This window comes from Poromitra crassiceps, assembly GCF_964638095.1.
Source record: "Poromitra crassiceps genome assembly, chromosome: 13".
In the NCBI taxonomy this organism is placed as follows: domain Eukaryota; kingdom Metazoa; phylum Chordata; class Actinopteri; order Beryciformes; family Melamphaidae; genus Poromitra; species Poromitra crassiceps.
In genome coordinates this window covers 26,977,168-27,004,681 of record NC_139644.1, presented here as the reverse complement: position 1 = coordinate 27,004,681, position 27,514 = coordinate 26,977,168, and the positions used below count along the sequence as shown (strand labels likewise).

Below are 27,514 nucleotides of genomic sequence, written 5' to 3'. Positions count from 1 at the left end.
GTAACTTTGTGTGTTGTGTACGGCTTGGGTTGTGTACCTGTGTTTGTAGGTGTCATTTTGATATGAATTTGGCTAAAACAGTTTGTGTTTGTTAGTTACAATTATGTTGACAGGAGAGCTGAGCAGGTGGTGACATGAAAGAGAATATACTGAATAATGACATCACAACAGTATAATCCTAATGTTGATTTAAAATGATATATTACTCTAAATATGGCTTAAAAAGGGGGAAAAAAAACTCAATTTTTTGCTGGACCTCCCCTATTTCGGAACCCTGGCTACGGCCCTGGCTCTGATGAGCAAAGACGGACCTGGGCCAGAACAGGCATTTAATGGAACCTAATTATCAGAATTTACATGGCAAATTACTGTATATCTTTAAGACTTGCCTTCAAAACTGCTGCAAAAATAAACCCAAATGATAATTGAGAAAGCCTTTTTTTTAATAGCTCTATTAAAAATACAACTCATTTGGAATATTATCATCACAAAGCAAGCACAAATTTTATTCAAAATCCATTTCATATCCATTGTTACATAAGGAACCTTTTGTTTTGTTGTGGGAGAGCCGGTAGACCTGGACTACACAACATTCCAGGAACAGACAAAGGGTGCTGGTATCTACTCGAGGATGATGGTCCTGGTTGAATACTTGAATATTAAAACTCAGATGCTTCCTCATTCCCTCCCTCCCTCCCTTTTAAAAGGGTAGTTAAACAGCATGGCTTGCTTGCTTAGATCCTGTTGAGCAGTAGTGCCTTCAGAAAAGGATGCGAGATGTAGGTATCAGAACAGGAATAAAAGTCTTTAGGACTTGGCTGCAGAGAAGGGGAACCCGCAGACAAGAAGTATTATCCATAATATCACGTTACTGCAAGGCCATCCCTCACCTGCCTGTCTCTGAAGCGTTTCACTCCAGCTAACGGTGCGGGATACAGGGACTCCCTGGAGTTTTGGCACCAGGAGTGAGTCATCTACGTTCAGCTCTGTGATCTGCCTCAGCTGGCAACAGTCTGTTGGTGTGGATGGGAAGCGGCAGGGCGACATTTCACCATTTTGGCTGTCGTTTCATCCCCCTGGTCCCTCTCGTCTTCGACCACATCTTCCTCATCTGAACTCTCCTCACTTCCAGAGTGGTGCTGGCCATTTGTTTTGGTGTTCTCTCCATTTGCTACCTGCCCACCACTTACAGAGGCTTTCTTAGTGACGCTGACCTCATCATCCTCTTCCTCCATTGGGCAGTTTGGAGCTTCACAGCTATCATTGTCGCTGTCTTCATCGTCTTCCTCCTCTCGTTTCTCCACGCCGCTGCCCTTTCCACTCCCACCAGCCTCCTTGTCAATGATGAACAGAGGCTGCGTTTCCGTAAGAGGAGTGGTATCCATTTCCTCATCTTGGCCCATGCTACAGAAGAAATACCACTGTGGATTAGATTCACAAACCACAAATGCAAAAGACTAACTTGAAACAATATCTCACATGTAACTTCACACACTGACTTTGATGTATTAACAAAACGTTGGAAAAGAGTGTAATAATATAAAATAATAAGAGTGCCTAATCCCTCTGGATCTAAACAGGTAATGCTTCATTCACTAAAGCAACTTAGATGGCCGGTCTGGTCTGGTCTTAGTGTATTTACCTTTACAGCGATACAGATACGTCTATTTATGTCAACCAGCATTTCCTCTTCCATGTGTCTTTGTATTGGAGGCCTGGATTACCGTAGATTGATTACAGACTGGTTTGTCATGCATGGCCAAAATAACGATTGCTGGATCACATGACAATATCCAGTAACTGCGTGGGAAAATAGTAAGGAAGCACCCAGGAGTAGAGTAATCTAAAGTGAAGCAAGTTGCCATGAAGATCTTTTGTGTCATAACCCGAAGATCTTTTGTGTCATAACCCAAAGATCAGAACAGTCTAGGTTCTGAAAACAATGCCATGATTGCATACATGTTTTGGCTTGGTTTGCTATGCTCAGTGAATTTGGATTTTGAGGTCAGACTCAGTGGGCTAGGATGAGGAAGTGTGATGAGCTGTAGCCTGAGTCCTGTCTGACCCTGGCCTCTCACCTGGCTGGTGCTCCCGTCACTCTCATCTTCTGCCACATGTAGTCCAGGAACATGGAGGCCTGCAGCAAACGACCGATCCTCTGCATGTGTCTCTCTGTGGGGAGGGAAACAGATAACCAGCCGGTCTCTCAGTCAGCATTATAACTCACACTGGTTACAGATTCATGCCTGATGTGACTTCAAGGTACATGGATGTAATCAGATCTCATTGAGGCATATACTCTGCCACATGCCCTGCGAACACCAAATGGCCTGCATTTATATAGCATTTATATCCAAAGCGCTTTACAATCAGTAGGTACATTCACCCATTCACACAGACATTCATACACCGATGGCGGCAAGTTACTGGGTGCTGCCACACCATCGGGAGCAATTTGGGGTTAACTATCTTGCCCAACGACACTTCGACATGCAGACTGGAGGAGCCGGGGATCGAACCACCGACCTCTTTTATCCAAAGCCATTAGTGGACGATCCGCTCTACCTCCTGAGCTACAGCCGCCCCCACAGGATGCTGGCTACTTATGTATCTATCCCTGCAGTCAAAAAGAAAAGTGCAGGTAGCAGAGCTTATTCTTGCTGTGCTCTCTTTCTGTGGGACGTCTCCCTGCCGCAAATAAAGAGGGAAATTCAATAGATGTCTTAAAAACCATTTCTTTTCACGATCATTTGGCCAAATTTAGCTTTGCACAATTACTGGGACTGACTCAGTCTCTTCATAGAGTGAAGTTAAACGACTTAGTTACAGGAAGTATCTGTGTGGTTCTAATTCACTGTTTCATAATGTGAGTGTTGTCACAATGACATGTTTAAACTTTTGAATGTTTCCTCCCCGCCTTATATCCCGGCCCTGTTTCAACTGCAAATACATGAAATTAAAGCCGCACGGTGCCCTCAAACTGCACTTTCATTGTGACTGCACGGCTTTAACTGTGACACTCACACAGCCTCTACTGACCAGTGTATGGTATGAGTCCCTCCAGGTGGGTTCGGGCCCCCTGGTACTGCAGCAGCTCCTCGGGAGGCAGGTGTCTGAGCAGCACCTGGAGGACGGCCTGGGCGTCCAGACAGCTTCTGGCGTTGGTGTTCCACACCGCACAGTAACGCAGGAGCGACTCTGAGGAGGATGGAAGACATTACAGGGTAGTTAGTGTATAGGATGTCAGTCAGGGGTGGCGTAGGAGGGTAGGGAGGAAAGGAAAGTGATATTCTGTATTATAATCTTTTGCACCATTGACAGGCATTCTTTCAATGTCCCGCTGTCACATTTCTGAACAGATGCCAATGTGTCCGGAAGGGATTGTTTCCGTCGTTTTGTGAGAACCATTAGAGGGCTAGCTGAGGTGAGCTAGGGATGGGAATTGAGAACCAGTTCTGAGTTGTCCAATTCCTGGAATCGCATGCCTCCGCGACCATTGCTTCCTCTTATCGACGCCATGTTTTCCCGACAGTTGACGTAACGCCAGAGAGAACACACGCTGTACTATGTTAGATGACAACAGTGGGCTTAGAGGTGTCTGTGTTTGTAGTGTTAGCGTAGCATGCTTTGACATCGTCATCATTACTTCTGTTTGTTATTAGGCAATTTTTTTCTATCGTGAGTCATAGTGTAACAAAGCACACGGAAGGTATTTTTTAGGGGTGTCACGATACACTAATTTCACGATACGATACACGATATTGGGTTCACGATAACGATACGATACGATATTTTAACAATATTTTTTTTATAACAAAAGTAAATCATTTTTATGTATTTATTTATCATTTATTTAACCATGTGAGTCCCGTTGAAATCGAAACCTCTTTTCAAGGGAGCCCTGGGAAAATACTGGAAAAATAGTCTTTCATTTGAAATACACAAAATACAAAACAAATGCTGTTTTTGGAAAATGTTATTATAATAACTAGAAAACAACATGGAAGATAATGCTTCTCTTGCAATAGAATGTGTCACACTGTCACAAACTAAATGTTTGTTGCATGGTGAAAGAAAAATAAAGTATACAATCTATTTCTTAAATAACTCATGCTCAATGGTCCCTAAACTTATGTAATCTTATGTACCCCTTGAGCTGTTTTGCCATGCCAGTAGTAGTCTACCCCCTCACTCATGCGTGTTGATTCTGCTAAATTTGTTCTATTATTATTCAGGAGCAAAATTATATATATATTTTTTTACGATATCATTTTTTTCTGACGATACGCATATCGTGACGTTTCGATATCGCGATATATCGTGCGACGAAATATCGTGACACCCCTAGTATTTTTTAATAAGACACAAGGACTAGTATTTGTATTCAACATTTCTATTTATTATTATTAAAAGTGTTTGGCAAGGAAAACCAACTGTGCCACCTGTTTCTACTCTGCTGTAGTCTACTTGCGCTCCTCTGTTCAGACCCGGAACATTGGCTTATGAAAAGGGGTTTTCCGGGGGAAGTAAAGTATGGGAGTTGGCGAGTTGGACGGGTGTTTTGTCTGTCAATGAGTCATGGTATTTTAATAGCCTTTTGAATAAGTACTTGCCTAAAAAAATGTGTTTTAGTATATTTTGTAATGCAATTGTAAATGTTCAGACATTTTGTGGGCCAGGTGTTTCTACTGTGGGATAATTGATTATCAAAGACTAATCAATGTCTCTTAGTAGGACCCAGCTGATATAAATCAGGAGCCTGGAGTTCCTGGCAGAGCCTTCTCTTTGTTTTTCACAGTTTTTACATGTACCGTAGTTATTTCTTGTATTTTTTGTTTTGTTTTTCTTTTCTTTTTTTTGCCAAGCCTGCACTGTTCATATTGCTGCACGGATTGTCGGTTTCCACTGGTACATATAAATACACCTGGACTGCATAACTGAGTGTTGTCTCAGTTTTTGAGCTTCAGTCAATGGGCCAACCTTACATGTGGTACAGCCCAACAATTGATCAGGAATCCATAAGGGAATCGATAGCGATACAATCCTATCAATTCCCATCCCTACTGTAGCACCAGCACACTCATGCTATTCCCACAATTTCTATTTTACTATTCTCTCCAGTTTTGGAATCTTACACACTTGGAGCTAGTGACTCCGGTCCAGCTTATTAAGGTACAGTAGTGTGCAGATGTACTCGACTATTTGATACTTGACAAGTACTAAGTACTACTTTACTAAGACATTTCTTAAATTCTTAAATGTGTAAGAATTTAATTTTCCCCTCTCAGAAATGCATGGTGGACAGCGAATAGTGGCATCAGGTTGTTAAATTGTTCACGCTTATAAAAGAATAACGCTAATGTTCTAATTATTTCACAAGTATGTTTCTAGTCGTTTCAGTGCTTCATTGGTAGAGAATGAGTTACGGACATCCTTTGTCCTGTTACCTTTCTGATCCAGTCGGAGTTTCAGCACGGTCTTCTCCAACAGCTCATGGCTATCCTCACCCTGACGGATCGCTAAGGGAAACACAGGACAAGATGTTTAAAAACAAAACATGTAGAGTAAGTGGCTGACGTAGGTTTGTTCATGTAAAACTTGGGCCTGTAAGCTTCGTGACCTCACCAAAGAAATGTATGTACCTAAGCACAAGTAGTGCCTTAAGAGTAGTGATGTCACAGTTTACTTTGGTGCTGTACAGTAATCTTGATCAGCTGGTCTCTACATAGTACTTTCACAGCATTACAATACTGAATGCAGGGGTGGCCAAACTTTTTTGGTTGTGGGCCGCATACAGAAAAATATAAGGAGTCGCGGGCCAAACAATATTAAGCGCGGCAGTTTTCGCGGCAAAAAAATTGGACCAGAAAACCCTTGTGCCATCAAAAATTGAATTTCTACCTAAATAAATATATGACACATAGTTTATTGCACCTATTACAATGGGTATTTCTGTATGTTATCAAATTTTCTTTTCCTGTGCCAACAGGTTAAGACAGAGATAATTTAACATAACATTAGTATTAAACATTAATTCTGTATTTTTTTTTTTTTTTATAAATAGACCATGTCATCGTGCCCAAGTATAACCCATTTTCAATGGTTTTAAATTGAAAAAATGAAATGGGGGGAATCCATTTTTTTGTTTTTGTTTTTCAGTTTCTTTTTCTTAATGTTTTTGTTTTTCCGTTTTAAACATTTTTTTTTTTCTAAATTCATGGCGGGCCACTTAAAAACGGGCAGCGGGCCGCAGTTGGCCCGCGGGCCGTAGTTTGGCCACCCCTGCTGTAATGCGTTCAAATACTGTGTTTCTAGAAAATATTCAACCCACCTTCACCTTTTTCACACTTTGGTGGTGTTAAAGCCATTTAAATTGAATTTGAGATTTCTTTGTGGCCAATTCAATTGATTGGACACGATTTTGAACAAAACATATCCGTCTATAGAAGATCCCACAAATGAGACAGAATCATGAGTAGGTATAGGTCAGGGAAAAGGTATAGAACAATTTGTGAAGTGCTGGGAGGTCACAAGAACACAATAAGCTCCATCATAAGGAAATTAATAAATATGGAACTATCCAGTCTCTTCCTAGAGCTGGTCCTGAACAAACAGCAACCGGGCATTGGGCAAGAAGGACCCTAGTCAGGGAGGAGACTATGGGTGTTTTCACAGTGGTGCCCAGGTACCGTTCCCGAGCACACTTGTCGCCAAATTGACCCCAGTTTCAGAACGCTTGATGAGTGTGAACGTTGCGTTCCGTTCCGTTCCGGGCACGGGCACGGGCGCGCAACAGGGAACAGGGAGTGCTTTGGCGTGCCCGGGCACGGAACACTTGCGAGTGTGAAAGCCAACCGTTCCAAACCACATAGACAACACACGGAGAAAGGATACACTGCAGGCATAGTTGATGACGCAAGGGCACTCTGTTTCGTTTCCGAGCGCGGAAGAAATGTTGTCATGTGAAAGCTGACCAGCGGTGGAGAGGAGGGGGGGGGGGGGGGGGCAATCGTTCCCGGGTGCGGAACGGAACTGAACGAAAGCAATCGTTCCCAGTGAAAAAGCACCCTAAGAGTCCAGGGACAAACCTTAAAGAGCTACAGAACTGCTCGGTTGCCATGATGGGAGAGCTTACAGAACGAACAACTCATGAAGGAAGTCACAAGGAAGCCATTGTAATATAAACATAATGGTAAGATTTCAACATGGTCAAACTAGGAGGTGCAAACTGCTGTTACTCAGACTGGGCAAATCCATTTGGATGTAAGTGAGGACAAAGTGGAATGCTCTGTAATATTACTCATGCGAGACTAAAAATATACCAGTCAATTCTTCAATGTGCAGAGTGACATGTGCTGATCCATCCTTTACTGTCTGCACCTGCTTGTCTTCTTGCATTCATTGTTGTGTAAGACTGTAATTAACATGGTTGAAACCGGTCTTGGGGATAGATAGCCTACTACCAATGGAATGAGGAAAAAATCTGTCTCTGCATTGTTTTCAACACAGACGGCAAAAAGACAGGAGTTCCAAATGATGAAATGTTCTAAGTTATTGACAACATGCTAGACTAGAGCAATCTCACTCTGGGTGCTGTCACAGTGTATAGTATTAGAATAACAATATAATAATAATAATAATAATAATAATAATAATAAATATAGCCGCAAGCGGCGATGCGGGGTCCAAGCTTCCGGTGACTTGGGGGGTATTTGTCAGATAGTGCACATTTATTCAGACTTGGTAAGTAAACAAAGTTTGGTTGAGATCCGGTGACCTGACGGTTTCCAAGCAGTACTAGTAGTAGTAGTAGTAGCAGTAGTATTAATAGTAGTAGTAGTAGTGTTGGTAGTAGTGGGAGTGGTAGCAGTAGTAGCAGCAGAAGTACTAAGAATAGTAGTAGTAGTAGTAGCAGCAGCAGCAGTAGTAGTGGTGGTTGGCTGTTATAGCGCCACCATCTGGTGGATTGGTGTAATTTTTTCCTCTGAGTAGTGGGTGATGTTTTGAAACTATGTGGAAAGGTGGGTGATATGAGGCGTATGGTTTCTGAGATCCACACACTTTTAGGGCAGGAAAAGAACAAAAGCAAATACACACAAGTTTAGACATTTATCATTTCAAAACGGTTTCACGTATCCAAAATCCTTTCATAACCTTAGGTCGGTGTAGTCCATAGATGACCCAGAAAAGGTTTTGTGTGATTTGGCCAAACGGTCTAGGAGGAGCTCGCAAAGGTAGATTTTTGATCAAATTCAAAATGGCGGAAAATCTACCAGACAGAAATGGGCGTGGTGCATGATGCTCCAGGGAAACCAGTAGATGTGGAATTTTGATTCTACAGCTCGCGGTTCAGAAGTTATGGACCGACAAATGTGAAATTGGCTGTTATAGCGCCACCATCTGGTGGATTGGTGTACTTTTTTTACTCTGAGTAGTGGGTGATGTCGTGAACCTGTGTGGAAAGTTTGGGTGATGGGGGGTGTATGGTTTCTGAGATCCACACACTTTTAGGGCATGAAAAGAACAAAAGTAAATACACAAAAGTTTAGACATTTATAATTTCAAAACGGTTTCACGTATACAAAATCCTTTAATAACTTTAGGTCGGGTTAGTCCATAGATGTCCCAGAATAATTTCAGTGTGATTTGGCCAAACGGTCTAGGAGGATTTCGCAAAAGTAGGTTTTTGATAAAATTCAAAATGGCGGGAAATCTAGGCACACGCAAATGGGCGTGGCCTATATGGATAGATGCGTATTGATCCAGGGAATACAGCCGAAGTGGAATTTTGATTCTACACCTCACGGTTCAGAAGATATGGACCATAACGCGAAATGGTCTGTTATAGCGCCACCATCTGGCCGATATGGGTAATTTTTTGTTTCTGAGTAGTGAGGCACATTTACAATCTATGTGCCCAGTCTGGCTATGCTGAGCATTACAGTTTCTGCTGTACATACAGTTTTACCGGAGAAGAAGAATAAAAAAAAAATAATAATAATCAGAACAGATACAATAGGGATCCACGCACTTCGTGCTTGGACCCCTAATAATCGGAACAGATACAATAGGGATCCACGCACTTCGTGCTTGGACCCCTAATAATAATAGGGATGAGGTGGGGAGGGGACAGGGAAAGTGGGGGAGGAGAGAGCAGGGTAAGGGAGGAGGTGGGGAGGGAGCAGGGGAAGGGGAAGAGGAGAGAGGTAGAATATACTGTGGCTGGGCGTAGGCATGGGTCGATTTCCGGTTTTACCTGTTCGGTTCGGTGTACGAGCCCAAACCGGTTTGATCACGTGCGAACCGAAAAAACCTATTTTTTTTTTTAAATAAATGTTGTTGTTTTTTGTTTTTTTTTGCCAGTCCATTCTGATTGCACTATTGTTCATATTAGCCTCTTCTCAAGTTGCACTGGTATGCAAAAGTCTTATTTTGTTTATTATGTTGATGTTTGAAGAAAAGTTAAGCTGAATAGTTATGAGAAATAAATACAGCGTTACACAGGTGTCCTGCTTCTTTTTATTCAGTATCATTGCTGGTTGACAATACCAGCTTAGAGGTGTATTATCGCTATCAGGTGGACTGAAGTTGCACTACAGACAGTTATGGGCCACACTCGGGAGCCCTGCTTAAAAAAAAAAAAAAATTTTTTTTTTTTACCGTAATTACAAAAAAAATCGGTATACCGGTTCGATCCGGTTTAGACGGCAATATCGAACCGGTTTTAAAATTTTCAAACCGACCCAGCCCTAGCTGGGCGATATGGTCATGAATAGTTACAAGGGACAGTAAAAACAGGGAATGTTGGGGAGGAGAGAGCAGGGAAAGGGAGGAGGTGGGGAGGGAGAAAGGGGGGAAAAGGAGAGCAGAACAGTTAGCTTAGCAGACTGTCAAACTCACAGCTAACGTAAGTGACAGGGCTAACGTAGCCTTATCAAAAGGTTTGTTTGAGAGGACTATCGTTAGCTGCGTGCCTGGAAAATAGATGAATGGTGCAGTCAGGCGAGATGGAATCAACAAGCCATATACTCCGAATCGTGTTGCCAGATACAACTGATGGGTTCCAGCCGAAAGGCTGTTGAAAAACCGCCCAAGCGCATTTTCCCCGCACAATGCAATCAAGACAGCCCAATGCAATGAGAATTGAGAATATTAAATTCAATACTTTTTACTTTTTCAAATACTTTTAAGACCCCGTGGGTCTTTAATACCCCGTGGGTCTTAAAAGTGAGTAAAATGTAAAGCAAAAAACACTTGTCACTTTGGCTGTGGAGACGAGTACTGAGAGTCAGCTGGAAGGAGGGACGGGCAAATGATTGGGTAAGGGCCAAAGTGGTGATAACTGTGGAGCAAGGAAGGCTGGAGACATCACGTGCTGTCACGGGTTCATGTGGAGTAAAAAATGCTAACCAACTGGTTTGCTAAGCGTGCCTCCATTCATGAATGATTAAAGTCTTAAGTGAGCAGCCGACCACACTGAACTGGATGACATTACCATCTTGGCAAATTGACTAGAGAGCAGGCTATGATATAAAGGCAGGAAGAGAGGGAGGGCAGCCATAGAGTGTGTGTGTGTGTGTGTGTGTGTGTGTGTGTGTGTGTGTGTGTGTGAGTGTGTGTGTGTATGTGTGTGTGTGAAAAGCAGAAGAACAGTTCCCACCTGCACCCACTTCCTCCAAGCTACTTTCAATCCCAGAGTTCCATTCAACCAGGAACCAAAATGGTGCCCAGTGAAAGAAACCAATAGCGGTTAGGGTAGAGAACGTGGATTGTAGTGTTGCACCATATTGTACCTTTGATAACAGTGAGCACAGTGTGAGGCTGGTCCAGGGAGATGGCGAGGCCCAGGGCCTTCAGATACTTCTTCTCATGGAGTAGGTTGGACAACTCCTGCTTTCTTCAGAGACAAGACACACACAGGCACATATTCACACTCATGCAGGGCAGGCACATGTACCGTAAATTCCGGACTATAAGCCGCGGCTTTTTTCCCGTTTTTTGGCCTTTTTTGGCCCCTGCGGCTTATATAACGGTGCGGCTTATCTATGGATTTTTTCAGCAAACGGCCACTCGGGAACCTCCAAAATCTATGGATGTTGGTATGAGGCAGAACGAGAGCAAGACAGACATTACGAGAGCGAGACCCTGATTGGATGATGTTGCAAAAAATGTGCCTCGCGACCTGATTGGAGCACTGTGCCACTACGCTCTCTCAGCCACTACGGTAAAACACCCTCCCTCCTCCCTCGCTCCGGGGGGAAACTGGCAGCGATTGAGCCTGAAAGACAGTCTGAATGAAATTGAATGTAACATTCCCAATTCTATGTATTACATTCTAAAAAACTAACGGCAACATTTTGGAAGGCTAAGCCACACAACTAGCTCGTTGTAATCTAACATCATGCTTCAAAAGATGGAGAACTGGCTGTGTTACGACGATGGCGGCGAGAAGAAGAAGGAAAGAAGGAAATCGAGCAGCAGCACGTAACCTTGGCATCAGGGTGTTGACACAGAGAGCAGACGGCCGAGGTGCCGTTCAGATCCGACTGAAGGCTCAAGTTTGCCAGTGGATCCTGACAGCGTGGAGGAGTGTCAAAACATCCACAATCACCAACGGGTTCCGAAAGGCTGGACTGCTGCGTGATGAAGAGGAGGACGCTGCCACAGCTGAGGGCCTTCAGAGGCTGTTCGATTCCGACAGTGACGAAGAGGAGTTCGTTGGTTTTGAGAGCGACAACGAAGGAGAGAGGAGAGTGGCTGACGAAGCCACCCTGAGCCTGTTCGTTTCCGACACTGAAGATGAGGACTTTGGTGGTTTTAGTACGCAGGAAGAAGACGAAGATGAGGATTAATGACTTGACTTTTCTGGTTACAGCCGTGTACTGCACCTTAGCCTAAAAGATGAAGACGAGGATTAATGACTTTTCTGGTAGGCTGATTACCGTATATTTTAAGCAGCCGTGTTACTGCAACTTTAGGCTTACGCGCTTACTGTCGTGTTACAGGCACTTTATTTTGCACTTTAAAAAAAACACATTTAATTTAGCCATTGATATTGCCTCGTCAAGCGCTGTAAGCTTTGTTTTTTGTTATGGTACTACTGTAGGCTATAATGTAGATCAGTGGTTTTCAACCTTTTTCATGCCAAGGACCCCTAAATTTACACAGCACAGTACATGTTCTGTAGCTACTATTGCACTAAATGGTAACACTTGAATACGTTATGCAAATATGCAACTTGTTTTGTTGAAATGTTAATAAATGGGAGCTTCCCCAAACAGCCATCTCTTTCCCGACAATCCCCTCTGTCCACGATACCTTACATATGGTAATTAAACATCAAAACACCCGCGGCTTATAGTCCGGTGCGGCTTATATATGTAAAAAACAGTCAACTCTGCAGGTGCGGCTTATACACCGGTGCGCCTTATAGTCCGGAATTTACGGTACCGTACATATGTGTGCAGTGTGCACAAGTTGTTGAGCAGTATTCAATGGTCAACAACGTTCACTGGATATTATGTCAATGGAAACTAATTTCCAGATACATCTTTTATTACATTTGTATAGTGTAGTGATTAACAACAGATACAGTTCCTTGATCCAGTGGCATTTATGCAGAGGGCTTCCTGGTAGGTGACAGAGGAGGATGGGTGCAACAAGCAAGGTTTCTAATCTTATGTTCGAGCTCCATTACCGGCGCTGCGCATCAGCGTTGACGTGCTCCCTGCTCCACAGAGCACCTCAAATTATCCCACTTATCAGAATACCAAAGCAGCACACACACTTCCCCTCACAGTCTCTCACTCTCTCTCTCTCTCTCACACTCTCACACACACACACACACACACACACACACACACACACACACACACACACACACACACACACACACACAGAGCTAGGCATGACCCGTGGTCCAGTGGGGTTCACCTTAGCCTAACAAAGTCTGTGTGTGTCTATGAGGTGACAGACAGACTGAGGCAATAGGAGGAAGGCTGAACACAGTTCAGGGCTGACAAACTCAGCTACGACCTCTGACCTCCAACCAGAAAACAAGAGAAGATAGTTTGCCGACTACTTGAGTGGACAAATGAGAGGATGGAGAGTGGGTTACAATTTGACTTGATATCGAGAGAATAATGTTAGCTGTGAAACTCACTTGAGTATCTGATCCTCCTGCTTGGCCTGCTCCTCTGCCAGCTCCACCTCGGTCACATCCTGGAGGTAGAGGGAAGACACACAAAAATGGGTGGGAACTAGGGGTGTCAAAAATAATCGATTATACGATGCATCGCGATGCGGACGTGCACGATTCTGCATCGATTAACAAATATCAAAAATCGATTATTAACACATTCACTGCCAACAACGTGTAAACACGTTTTCAGAATCCAGCTGTTGACTGCCAACAACGTGTAAACACGTCCTTGGCATCGATTTTTTTTTTTTAACGGGGGGTTGTGCATCTAACCCTTTTACATATCTTATATAAGTATTGGACGTGTACAACGTGTACAACCCATTCCACCGACCCACTAAGTGGCGACAAGGAAGTAGGAAGGCAAGCAAAAAGCAGTGTGATCCATTTCCATTCTCATGAAAATGGATTGGCGGAGGCGCTTTCGTTTTCGCGTTGATTGCTGGCGGTGCGGGATTGCAAACTTGCATCGTGGATTGCGGATGGAGCACACTTTGAGGCACGCAGCGTAAATATGACCAGAGTCGCAGGGGCTTCATCGGAGCTCTCGGCCAGGGCTCCGGGAGGCGGGCGAGTCCAGCCGGGCTTCCTCGGGGAGCGGCCACGCAGACAGGCACAGCCAGGCACAGCGGCAGCGGGGCAGTGAGGCTGGTGACAAGCAGCAGGCCATTTTGCCTTGCAAAATAGCACCAAATTGGAAACAGCCATAAAAGGCTTTTAGAATGGGATTTTCAACCCATTCTTTTTTGTTTCTTTTTCGCTCTAATTTAGAGTAATTTAATTTCTATTCAGAAATTTATTTGAGAGGTCGAGAGTATGAGAAAGTGAATTTGCACAGGTAGGAAAGTGCTTGTTACACGGCGCTGCAGCCAAGAAGAACGCCCACGGAGGGAGGAGTTGAAGCAACTCTCCCTCTCGCTCTCTCCCTCTCTCTCTCTCTCTCTCGCTCTCTCTCTCTCCCTCCCTCCCTCTCTCTCTCTCTCTCTCTCTCTCCCTCTCCCCCTCTCACTAGGATTAAACCTAGTGCGTCTCCCTCCCGAGAGGGAGGGAGAGAGAGAGGGAGGGAGAGCGAGAGGGAGGGAGAGAGAGAGAGAGAGAGAGAGGGAGGGAGAGCGAGGGAGAGAGAGAGAGAGAGCGAGAGGGGGAGGGAGAGAGAGAGAGAGCCAAAAATGAATGGTTAAAGTGACTGTTCTATCCAATTTCACAAAAAGCCGTTTATCTCTGAATATTTTTTCTGACGCTAAAACCATGCTGTATTCAACTGCTAATGCTTACATAACTACTAACTCTACAAACTAACTCTTTTAGACAGAGAAAGTACACATTCTATTAGTACTTTTGAGATATTGTATGTTCACAAAGTCCAAGCTGAAACGAATCCTCGGCTCTTGTAAAATGAGCCAGAATCCTCAAAAAACGGCTTGGCAGAAGCTACCTACAGCAAAAAAAAACGGCTGGCAGTCAATGTGTTAAAAAAAGAAAAAAAAAATTTTTTTTTTTTTTTTTTATAATCAAATAAAATAGAATGTAAGTACATGCAGTTGTTTATTTTAATTATGGATCATAATACAATGCAATTCCAAATGCACTTTTATTTTAAAAGTAGCCACACAGTGAGAAAAAAGAAAGTGAGAAAAAATAAATCATGTATTGCGGAAAAAGTGATGCATCGATTTAAGATGCATCGCGATGCATCGTGATGCATCGTTTAATCGAATCGAATCGTTGACAGATGAATCGTAATCGAATCGAATCGGGAGGCCAGTGAAGATTCACAGCCCTAGTGGGAACGGTGGGACAGAGGAAAACTGATATTAGCCGTCTTGAAACCAGTCACCCAGGCAGCCCTGCTCCACAGGCGCAGCAGGCTGTTTTACCCAACGCCGTCCGCCTAGGCTTTCTTGAAGCGGCTGTGCCTGTACAGACGCTCGCCCCCTTAGAATTCTTACTGTTCTTCTGCATACCGTAACACCTACTGCTCTTTCTTCACAGGAGAATTACAGTATCAACATGATATAGCATTTAACAGAGTTAAATAGGTTCAAAGTTATACCCTATTAGTTACAGTGTAGCTATTGGCCAGCTATACTGCACTACCTACTTCTACAGCGTTTAGACATCATGGCACTAATGCCTTGGAGGAAAACACCTAATACCCAATAATGACAGAAGGGCATTTGACACATTTTCAATACAGATTAATATGTTGAGGGTATGTGTGTCTTGTGAATTAGAGGTCAGTATAATTCAGTGCAAAGTATTACTGCTTCGCACTGTTATTTCAGTTTTTCCTAATGTTGCTGCTATAGAGTACCACAGTTTTGTATGTGCCGCTGACATGTCAGAGTTTATCAGAGGGAGTCATGGTTACCCGCTAAAGTGTGTATTTATCAATATTGCCACTACAATGCTGTGCTTTGCAGTTTTAGAAAGAAAAACCAACATACAGAAAGCATTTGGAAAATGCATTTGCAATCTCATCAAAAAATCAAAGAAATAACCTTTTCAAACCAATGTAAAGTGCATTGAAAGGTTGCTTATTGTATTTTAAATGTAGTGGAGGTAGAAGTACAGAAAAACCCCAAGTAAAAAAAAAAGCTTCAATACATGTAGTGAACCAGAGCCAGGCCTTTTCATGCATGGAGAATTCAGGAGGCGGCCACCTCCGTCACATTTCATACCACCTCCAGCTCTTGATGAAACCCTGACAGGTATCTTCATGAAAAACACTCTTTTCTAACAAGTGTCGCACTCGCTGGATTTCTGTCACTTGTAATTGCGGCATTACACCGATGTGTTCACACTTTAATGCTATGAAGTTATTCGTTTAAGAGTGCAGCCTTCTGTGTACCTCTGCATAGTCATATTGGTGCACAATCCACATAGAAAACGTCTGTTGTCATTCCAGCAACAACAAAAAATCATTATATTGGCCGCCTATCAGTAATTGGTTAATCCCCCCCCCCCACCACCACCACCACCACCAAAATCAGCATGGGTCTCAAAAATCAAGTATAAAATAACATTTCAAAATCAAGTATAAAATGTGAACTACATACAGTAAATCAAGTGGTACCTGCTTGAGAAATATGCCTGAATGAATATAACCCATATGGGAGACATGTTCTGTTATTCCTCTCTCCCCACCATCTCAACAGGTGGCTGTCAATCAAATCCCACTCACCTCCCAGATGGTGATGTTGGAATCTGCTGACCCGGTCACCATCTTGTCATCCTTGCGGCTGGCATGCAGACCCCACACCTTGTCCTGGTGGGCGTCCAGTGTCTTCACACACTCATTGGTTTTGATGGTCCAGAGCTTGACCAAACCATCTGAGCCACTGGGGAGGGAGCATGGATGGGGCGTAGAATTAGAAGTGTATATTTTTTCTAAAACTTTCTTTCCTTTTAAACCCACATTAGTTATTGATCAAAATGGGAAATTGTAGGATTGTAGTGGGTTGATTTGAAGCATACTTTAATGCAAAGATGTATTGCATGAGAGGGGGTACCTGGTGAGTAGCTGAGTTCCTCTGCTTACAAAGATGACCTTCAAAACTGATGCATCGTGCCCCTCAAACGTCTAGACAAATTAAGAATAAAAATCACAATGAATGACAATGGTGTTCCTTCGCAGCCAAAAAGAAAACAGACCTTATTTGGCCTAAAATCACAGACATATATCATAATTTAATAAAACTGTTTTATAACTTAGACAAACAACATTGGCCGTCACACTCCAGATAACTGCCTGTGTAAGTCTCAGATATAATCCCTCAGAGGTGCAGGACCATAAAACAAGGGCAAATTCGGGCCAGGACCATGTGCGTCATGTAGCACCTGTGGGGGCAGGCTTACCTGGGATGTGGCTAGATGGGGTACTGGCACGGATGGAGTCAGGGCAAATCGTGGCAATTATTTTTTGGATCAGCCAAGTAATGCAAAATAATCTGTTTCCAAATGTAGTGCTGTAGTATAACCAGCAGGAGGAGATTGACGTGTGAGGTGATTTTGGTGACACCACATTGTATGAGAATGAAGTTATTGATTCATTTTTCCAATACAAATTCACTGAAATTATGCAAAATAATATTTTTCCAAAGTTAGTGCTGAAGTATAAGCAGCAGGAGGCCATTGATGTGTGATGTGATTTTGGTGAAGCTACACTGTACGACAGTGAAGTTATGGAATGTGTGTGTAGTAGTCTGTGTTGCACTTTGTATACGGTCCCTAAGCACTGGCCGCACAGCCGGCTGCACAGAGAACAATGTTCTTTGTCCAGCTCGGAGGATGTTTAGGTGAAAATGATGTTTTAGCTCGTTGTCTACCTTACTAAAAGAGGCGTCGTTTGTGCATTCGAAATGGCTAGCTTATGAGCTCTATTGATCCGGGAAGTACAAATCTGTCAATCTATTTCCAACTTGGCCGAAGTGGATTGGAGCTGTGTTTTTCAAAGGGAAAGCAGTATCGCGCCGTAAAGTATCGCTGCATAAAGTTCACAATCTTGTGATCTATTTCAATGATGAGAAAGCACAGCGTGCCCACGGACAATGGCCGATGTCACATTCACGTACTTGAGGCGAGAGGATGGCTTTAATCAGTCGTTCGCTCTTTTCCCCTCCCCATTGTAAAGTAACGCGCTGCTTCACTGCAACTCTGCATGCATGGATCACTGCTACTCTGCATCGATGTAGGTAACGTTAATTGTTATTACTGTCAAAAGAGAAAGTGGCAGTTAAGTGAATCACTGATAGTGAAACATGCAATTAATCCGTGCAAACATGCAATGGGGCGGCTGTGTCTCAGGAGGTAGAGCAGGTCGTCCACTAATCGGAAGGTTGGTGGTTCGATCCCCGGCTCCTCCAGTCCGCATGTCGAAGTGTCCTTGGGCAAGACACTGAAGCCCAAATTGCTCCCGATGGCTGTGCCAGCACCCTGCATGGCAGCTGGCCGCCCTCGGTGTGTGTATGGGTGAATGTAGGCACATTGTAAAGCGCTTTGGATAAAAGCGCTATATAAATGCAGTCCATTTACCATTTACCAATCCGCCGTTCACATGCGTGCCAAACCGAACAGTGGAGGCTGCCATGTTGCTCTGTGTGTATGTGTGGGTAGGTGTGCTCGTTGTAGTCCAGGGCTCGCCGCAAGTGGGCGGGGTTGAACATTAAAGCAGCACATTTGAAACATCACTCCGTGGGAAACGAGAGGGGATCTCACCAAACGACCTTTCCGTGACATTATGACTGACTGACTGAGTGAATGACTCACTCCAAAGAACGATGTCTTGACCACGCACTGAGCTGCGCACGTGGTAAAAATCAGCTACTGAATGCCAATGTGCAAGATATTATATCGGAAATCAAATAAGGGTGTCAATGTCAAATAAAATGTCTCAAAGTAGGACACTGAGAAAGAAGGAAAATTACATACATGACTAATGTATATAAAAGTGGTGATAATTGACACACTAGGGTTGTCACGATACCAAAATTATGACTTCGATACCGATACCTGCCTAAATATCTCGATACTCAAACGATACCACGGCAAAAAGCTAAAGCAACAGGAAAAGTCGTGTAATAATGGATGACAGAAGAACATGGAAGTTAAAATTCATGTTTTGAGTCTTCATCATACTTTATGTGGTGTTCAAAGATAGCTGGGGAAGGCTGCCTCAACTGAGTTGGTGCTGATTCTGCTGGCATCTCATTTGACTAAATAGAAAATGAGGAAATGTGTTCAGTAGAGCGCAGAATAGAATAATTTCTGTTCAGTCTACTTTAGTATAATCCTGAGTTTGAGCTTCATCATTAAGTGCCAGATTTACAGTTAATGTCATGTATGTTTATTATTTTTCACAATAAAATGTACAGTAGGCCTATGTGGTATGTGGTGTCAAGTGTTTTCTTGTTTGTTAATACATGTAGGTGAGTTTTTGACAATTAGTATAACATTAATCATGGATTATTCTAAATAAATAAATAATTTTCAGTGTTATTAAAGCTTTTACATGGTAATATGCAGTAATCTGATGTCCCTTATACTTAGTGTATGTGATTTATTTAACAGTTAACGTTATACAGTTTGCAACCTCATATCAATCTTAAACACCGTCATATAGCCTACCTCCTTGGCAGAGGTTAGGCGCATTGCCTTTAATTGCCTCATCAAACGACGCTGAAAAAAGTTTGCTTCTCACAAAATAAATCACACTCGCTTGACTTGACGTTATCACATTCGCTAAACTGTCACACTTTGTACTAGTCGGATCGTCTGTTGGAGAGATGCTTTGGCAAGTCAAGTGGACGTGTTGTCTCCCTTTTGCCTGTGTAAACATGTGTAAACCTCGCTTTACAGACGGACAGCTTTGTCCGTGCACGCTTCGGCATAGCCGTTGTAATCTGACTGTATGGTTGTAATATTAAGTGCTGACTCCGCCCGTGTGGGCCAGATTCGACATACGCTGTTAGAAATGAGCAAACCCTATGCTGCCGCTCTCAGGTAGGATAGAGGCTGCAGCATGGGCTGCAGTCGAGTGAAGGCGAAGCGCTGTGTGTGTCAGACATGCAGAGAGAAGGAGAGAGAGAGAGAGAGAGAGAGGGAGAAAAGCCAGCAGCTCCCGCACCAAAATCCGTAGAGATTCAACACATTAACGTTGCTTCCCACGGTCAGAAAAAGTCGCCAGATTTGTCGCTAGTCGCCTTTGAGAAATAAAGTCGCCACGTGGGTCTGAAAAGTAGATAAATATATCGACAAAGTCGCCAAGTTGACAACACTGCATGTCGGCTGAACAGAGGAGTGGAGAGTGGAGTGTCAGTGAGACAGGGGAGGGCGGACTTGACACGCCCACAGGGAGTTGAAACAGACAGAGCAAAGCTGCAGCACACAGACTCCAGTGGAGAAACAGACGGTGGCACATGGATGCAACGCAACTCATGTCATTTTTAAAAGCACCGGTACTAAATTAACGTGGTATAGTATCCTTTTTAATGCCAGGTACTACGATTATACCGGTACTACTGTTGTAGTACCGGTATATCGTGCAACCCTATGACACACACACACCCACACACACACACACACCCACACACCCCCCACCTTGAGGCAGCTGAAGTCTTGCAGGCTCCAGAGCTTGGTGGTGCCATCGGCAGAGGAGCTGGCCAGCACCTGGTCGACGGGAGAGAAGCAGATGGCCCAGACGCCGCGCCGGTGGCCCCGGAAGACCCCCAGCAGGCCCAGGTCCCCCTCTCCCGCCAACGACCACAGCTTGGCTGTGCGATCCTGCGAGCCCGACGCCAGCAGCTTGTCATTGGGCGACACCGACACGCTGTTTACATCCTGGGGGACAATATGGGAGGGGGCAGATGAGGAAATGAGCAAAACCTCCTCACAAAATTTAGCAGTAGGACAGATGTGAATGGTCATATTTAGCATTGGGACAGATGTGGATGATTCACCTGATCATTCACCTGTTGGCTCTGCTTGAGGACTTGCATTGGATCAGATATTTTAAGGAATGATGACTAACCAAGCACTGCTGATTGAGTGATAGTCAATTGTAACAGGAGTGAGTGGGTGCCAAAATTCCTAAACACTGCTGATTGAGTGATAGTCAATTGTAACAGGAGTGAGTGGGTGCCAAAATTCCTAAGTGTTGAACATTTGATTTACTTCCTTGTGCATCTTATTAACAGTAACCCGCTCCACTGAAAAGCCACTGATGAGGGTTTTCCTAGATTTCCTTGTCAGCAGAGTCACGTTGCTGTATCGCTGGAAACTGACTCATGACTGTGTGCATGAACATTTGTGTGCACCTTGTCATGAGCCTTCTCAGTGGCGCGGGCGGTCAGCTGATGCAGGTCCACCTGCGCTGTGGAGAAGTCGGCAGGGAGGTCCCACACCTTGACAGTACAGTCCTGACTGCCAGTCACTACAAATGACGCTTTCATCCTGGACACACAAAAACAAGCAGAGGGGGGGAATGGAGTATCCTTGTTGCCTCTGTATCTTAGAACTAACTTATCCATGAATCTTGGTTAGTACGATTGTTTCTACACAGTGCCTGGTATACACACTGTAGGCTTGAAGGGAATGTCTGATCTCAGGCGCTAAAGCATTACCTGGAGCAGGAGATGGAGCCCACAGCATTAGCATGGCTGAAGCCCTGGGCCACACAACACACCTGACCGCTGACGCTGTCCATCTGCCACACACGCACTGACTTGTCCTGGACACGCACACACACACACACACACACACACACACACACACACACACACACACACACAGACACAATTTAGTCTTTTTTTTCAGTGTTGTTGAAAGGTGCAGACATTTAAGTACTGATGTCATGGTACCAATAATTCAGTAGTCGGTACCGGTACTAGTGAATTTCCACGGTACTCGGTACCAATTTCGGTACCACGGTAAAAAAAACAGACTGATATTTCTTCAACATATTCTCTTTTATTAAAGTATGCAACCATTTCCAATGAACAAATGGCATCTAGCCTTCAACTTTAAAACAAAACAATGTGCTTCTGCTTACTTCTTACATTCAACTCTGTATGGCAGTGAGTGCAGACAGTGCAACACCAGTGGCATGTAGCCCTCTTGTTTATTGAATAAATAAAAAATAAAAAATAAATCGATACCCTCGGTACCATGCAAAAACAGGTACCGAAGTACCGAAAACAATGTAGTACCGACTAAGTGCCGAAGTACCGAAAACCGTGACAACACTACATTTAAGCTGCTAAAGCTCTGTATGTGCATTTTCTTTTGAAACAAGAGATCAAATGGTTTCAAAAGGAACCAGGTTACACAGCATGGAACCATGGGAGTCTGAATCCCAGGAATAACATGCATGACACAATACCTCACCACAAACCGTTACCACAACAGGTTTGGCTGATCTTAGTTTCCAAATCAAAGTTAGGCAAACTGATGTTAAGCCTTTGTGTGCTCACCTTGGCACAGCTTGCAAAGAGGGAGCCTTTTTTGAACACGTCCAATGAGAGGACAGTATCTGTGGAGGAAGACCAAAAGGGAGATTAATGGATGACTGATAAAGCACATGAGGAGTCAGACCTGCTCAGCCGGTCACCGCACCACAACACAAAGCCTGCCAGGCCGATTGCGGTTTTCACTGCTACGCATTCTTTGGATTCTGATGTCTCTAATGACAGCTTTTATTCTCTTAAGTAACTCAAAGAAACAAAGTGAACACAAATTCTTCCATGGTTTACAGAGGCTATCTTTATGAAGGGATTTGTTTTTGTCTTTGCCTAACAACCACAAATTGATGTTTGAAATTTGACTCTATAATTATGAGAGGTAAGCCAGGTAATGGTAAAGGTAAAGCCAGGTTAATTGTATTAAGATTGTCAGGTCTGTTCATCATTTAGGAGCACTGAAACAACAGAACGTCATGAAAAACTACTGCAGAATTGGGGTTTGGATTAAGATAGTTACAGTAGAATCTTTACACACAAGATGGATAGCATTAGCATACCACTGAAGCATTAAGAAATAACCTGCTCTTTGCCTTTGTGGACTGAGAGGCTCTGTCCTCTGGTGACTGCAATTTCATTGAGTGAACATGATGTTTCAAAAGTAGGTTTACAATGTGTGTTGTTGTTAATGATGATAATAATAATAATAATAATAACAATAATAACAACATGTTTAGCGTATTTAATGTTTAGCATATCTAGTAGGGGTGTCACAATATATCGTCCCACGAAATTTCGCGATAGTAAAACGTCACGATATGTATCGTTGAGATGAAATCTCATATCGCAAAAAAAATTTTTTTTTTTTTTTTTTTTTCAAAAATAGACTAAGAAACGTCTTTGTTTGTTGACGTTCAATGTCTGGAAAGTAGTTCAGTTGAACAAGTCTCTGAAGAGACACATGAGAAGTTATACAGGAGAGAAACCATTCAATTGAGTTTCTGGCAAAACTGTTTACTTGACAGGAAAAACTGAAGATGCATAAAAAATAGATTAAGAAAAGTCTTGTTGTTTGAGTTTGAAGAAAAACTGAAGATGCATAATGAGAATTAATACTGCTGAGAAACCTTTTAGTTCAAAGTAAATCTAAGTGACGGTGTAACTCATTCTATTTCAAGATAAGCCTTATCTCCAATCTCATGTTTTTTCTGGTTGTTATTGTAATAACAATTTCCCACAACAGCATGTTTTGTATTTGTGCATTTCAAATAAAATACTATTTTTCCAGTCATATATTGTCATTATTCAAGTTTAAAAAAATATTGTTAAAATCGTATCGTATCGTATCGTTATCGTGAACCCAGTATCGTGATACGTATCGTATCGTGAACTGAGTGTATCGTGACACCCCTAATATCTAGTCATTTTAACAAAATAATTGGTAAATGGTCAAATGGACGGCATTTATATAGCTTTATAACAATAAGCCTACATTCACCCATTCACACACACACATTCATACACCGGTGGTGGCAAGCTAACACGCAGGTGCTGGCGCAACCATCGAGAGCAATTTGGGGTTCAGCATCTTGCCCAAGGACACTTCAACATGTGGACTGGAGGAGCCGGGGATCGAACCACCGGCCTCTTTTTATCTAAAGCGATTAGTGGAGAAACCATTCTGTGTCCTGAGCCACAGCTGCCCCTAATAATTAATTCAACATTCAATTGATAGAGGAAACATGAAAATATGTACTGTACTCACACACACCACCCCATCAAGCAGTCTGCCAATGTTCTACTGCCCTCTGCTGGTGACTGACCTGTGTGTCCGTAGAGGATCTGGCAGCTGTTGGTGAGCAGCTCGAACACCTTGAGCTGGGAGCTGTTGGTGGCCACCACTATGTGGCTGTCCCCTTTGCCCAGGAACTTCACGTCCAGCACCTCGTCATTGTAACCCACAAACTGCAGGGGGAACGGGAAAGAATCTCTGATAATCCAAGCAGGAAGCAAGGAAATCATCAAGTCAACCAAGCAAACTTATTTTCTAACAACTCCATCTCTCAAACACATAATATAGCATCACTATTGCGTCACCACAAACACCAGAAATCTTTAACCAGTACCAAAAACATCTCAAACCTGAATCTGTTACTACTCACCTGCTGCTGTGTGGTGAGGTCGGGCAGCTGGTAGAGCAGTATGTTGTGTTCTGCGGTGACGGTGGCTAGTCTGGAGGAGGTGGGCAGGGGAAGGAGGTAGGTTAGGCCCCGGGGGTCCCCGTCTTCCTCCTCGCCCTCCTCAGACACAGGGCCGGGGGCAGAGGGGAGGCTCTGGCTGTAGACACAGCGTGCCGTGCCGGCCTCCCACACTCTCAACACACCTAGAGGGAGGAGGGGGAAGGAGGGGAATGACGCCAAGACTCACCAAGTGCAGCTCTGGAGAAATGCTGTCCGCACAATAAACATCTGGACTCATTCATGGTGCCACAGATTTGTCAGGTCGGTATAAGAGCCAAACCTTTGCTGCCTGCTGTGATGAAATGCAAGTCCTTGTTCTTTACTCCAATCTGAGAGAAGTCCTCGTTTTTAGGCAACAGCACAACTCCCTCCACAGCCTAGAGACAAAGACAACACACTGAGAAACTGACACATATGTAGCACAAAATCACAACTATGTATACAAGGAATCCAAAGAGATTTATTTCATTACGTACTAAATTGTGTGATCAAGACATGGAAATCAGCATTGATTAGTAAAGAACGAAAGTCTTAGTCTTACCTCATAGACCGGTACAGTTCTCTTGGCTGTCCGAGTTTTCAGATCCCACACTGTACAGATCTTGTCCCTGCCGGAACTACAGAGAAGGATCAGCACACAGTTACAACCATGAAGCACATAGCATGTGCATGGTCTGCAGTCTGCTGAAGGGTGTCAGTAAAGAGCATGACAGTTCCAAAGTCCTTTACAGACAATACAACTAATAAATAAATTATAAATGAAAGCTAATGACATATATAAATACTGGGCAATATTTGTGTATTTACTGATTTGCAAACATATACATGTCAAAATAAAAAGAGGGCAAACATCTTAAAAGCTCTAGGCTTGAGCCAGACAGCCTCGACTGTCACCAACAGGTGCCAGACCCTGAAGACCACACAGTACCTGAGCATGGTGTCACCATCCGGGCTGAAGGCGAGGGAGGTGACAGCACTATAGTGGCTCTGAAGCACACACACACACTGGCTGGAGCGCAGGTCCCACAGCCTGATGCCACAGTCCAGTGAGGAGGAGAAGAGCTGCAGAAGGTTGATGTCTGGGTGGAACTGGACCAGGCTGCACAGACAAACAAGCAGGGATGTTATTACCGTTACTATCGTTATGTAACACTTCAACTCTCAGCACATAATTAACAGCTTCAAGTTACCAAAGCCCAACAAACAAGATGTGTTGGTCTGATATGACACCAAAAAGGAAAACAGTTTACAATTTCCAATCTTTAATATGCAGATTTATTTTTGTAGAATTGTTGTTATCCAGCATATTTTAACATATCATTATTATAGCCCTCTCCATACTAAATCATTGAATGGAATAGTTCCTTTCTTCTGAAAATTATACAGTAAATAAAGTGTCAGCAACAAAATCCCTTAGTAAAACAAGCAACATCTTTTCTATATTCAAATTTTAGGAAATAAGCCCCAGGGTATTTCTAGGTAGATATAGATGGTACAAATATCTGGACTTACTGTACAACGCCAGATGAGCCTTTAAGGTTGTGAGTGCAATACTGCTTCAACACATCCCATAGCTTAATGGTGCCATCACAGCCACCTGCACGACAAGGTGGAGATAAACTGTTAAATTATACAATGTAGTAGAGATTAGACATAAATATGTGCCACATACACCACAACTCACTAGTCCTGTGTTAGCTGACCTGTGGCCAAGAGCGTGGAGGTGGGGTCAAAGGTCATACTGGCCACGGGCACAGTGTGAATGGCCCTCCAGGAGCGAGTACACTGAGCTTGCCTCCAGTCCCACTGTTTCAGCAGCAGAGCACGACTGGCTGTCACCAGCATCTGTGGTGGGAGAAAGAGAGCAGAGGCAGACACAATATGGTGAGGCATCTTCTACAGTAAAAGATTACAAGCATCTTTTTAGTACCAAACATGAAGAAGTGTCATTCCAGTATCTGACCTTAGATTCTCTGGTTCATGTATTCTAAGTTCATGCCTGCAAGTGGTGCATGGATAATGTCAGTGTAACTGGCTCAAGTGTTTGCTCACCTCATCATCACAGCTCAGTGCGAATGACGTGATGTCCTCTTGGTCGTCCTGCAATCACAATACCAGACATGATGAATGGATCTCAAGACAGTCCAGTGCATGTAACTAAAGTAGGAATAAACTCTGGACTCACCTGCTCAATGCTGTGGACAATCTTTCCTGTGCTAATTTCCAGAACATTGACATGTGATCCACAAGTGCAAAAGATGTACTTTTCATCTTTGCTAATCTGAAAAACAACAACCAGAAATGTGATGTTAGTTATGTAACGTTATATGTATACTACAAGTTACTGTAGCTAGTCTGCAGAGCACTAGGTAGGCTTAGCAGACAACTCACCTGCACTTTTCCACCTTTATAAAACGGCTCGATCTTGCTGGAAGCAGCATAACTGTTGGGGAATAACATAAATGTGATGGTGAAGTTATATCTGAAGTGACAGTAACGTTATAGTTATAGTAGCGTTGGGTGAATCTAGGCACATTGTAAAGCGCTTTGGATAAAAGCGCTATATAAATGCAGTCAATTTACCATTTAGTCCATTAGTTATAGTAAACTAGCTATTACAGCCGTTTAGCTTGTGTTAGCCCGCTAGCGAGGTCTGTAGCCTCCACGTGCGGTGCGTCAAACTTACTTTGTTTTGAAATGAAGATTGGCGTTTGCCATCTTGTTCAGAAGATGTGCCACAGACAGTTAAAGGTTAGCTATTAAAGTAATGTCGGTGTTGTTATTTATCATAAAACACGTTGGCAACACATCAACACATCCCGCATGTTGATAAGTGCGTCGCTCACAATGTACGTCATATCAGCGCACGGCACTGTGATTGGCTGGAAGGTTTTCGGCCAAATTAGATGGTATTCGACTTTTGATAGCTAAACCCGCAGCTCAGAACAATGGATCCTGCTAGAGAGACCTATTCATCTCCCAAAAAAGTTCCGCTTCACGAGGCTCGCGTTTGGTGCTAGAACAGGAGGGAAGGGAGACGTTCCATAATGAACACCATTATCATTCTCCGTGCGTGGTTTATGGTGTGGTGCTGTCGGTCCCTCCTTCATGTTCTGTCA

At 43.4% G+C, this 27,514-nt stretch overlaps 1 protein-coding gene across 1 annotated transcript; it reads right to left on the bottom strand.

Moving 5' to 3' along the window:
- Positions 1-712: 712 nt before the first annotated feature.
- On the bottom strand, positions 713-27,210 carry tbl3 (transducin beta like 3). The gene is made up of 23 exons (XM_083648648.1): positions 27,082-27,210; positions 26,787-26,838; positions 26,581-26,676; positions 26,448-26,495; positions 26,099-26,240; positions 25,908-25,992; positions 25,324-25,494; positions 24,937-25,012; positions 24,676-24,772; positions 24,318-24,538; positions 23,979-24,120; positions 22,171-22,229; positions 21,322-21,428; positions 21,016-21,151; positions 20,300-20,539; positions 16,714-16,784; positions 16,386-16,542; positions 13,163-13,221; positions 10,794-10,897; positions 5,448-5,519; positions 3,040-3,198; positions 2,079-2,172; positions 713-1,404 (listed from the first exon to the last, which is right to left on the bottom strand). Exons 1-23 carry the CDS (start codon positions 27,111-27,113, stop codon positions 999-1,001), a joined length of 2,826 nt encoding a protein of 941 aa, XP_083504774.1. The 5' UTR covers positions 27,114-27,210; the 3' UTR covers positions 713-998.
- Between the last annotated feature and the right edge of the window lie 304 nt (positions 27,211-27,514).

Bases quoted from the DNA above. Each gene is read 5' to 3' on its own strand.
- tbl3 (XM_083648648.1), bottom strand. From the start codon at position 27,113: ATGGCAAACGCCAATCTTCATTTCAAAACAAA. The intron at 25,495-25,907 runs GTAAGTCCAGAT...TTGTCTGTGCAG, and splicing joins GGCTCATCTGGCGTTGTACA to CCTGGTCCAGTTCCACCCAG. The intron at 24,121-24,317 runs GTGAGTAGTAAC...TTCCCCCTGCAG, and splicing joins ACCTCACCACACAGCAGCAG to TTTGTGGGTTACAATGACGA.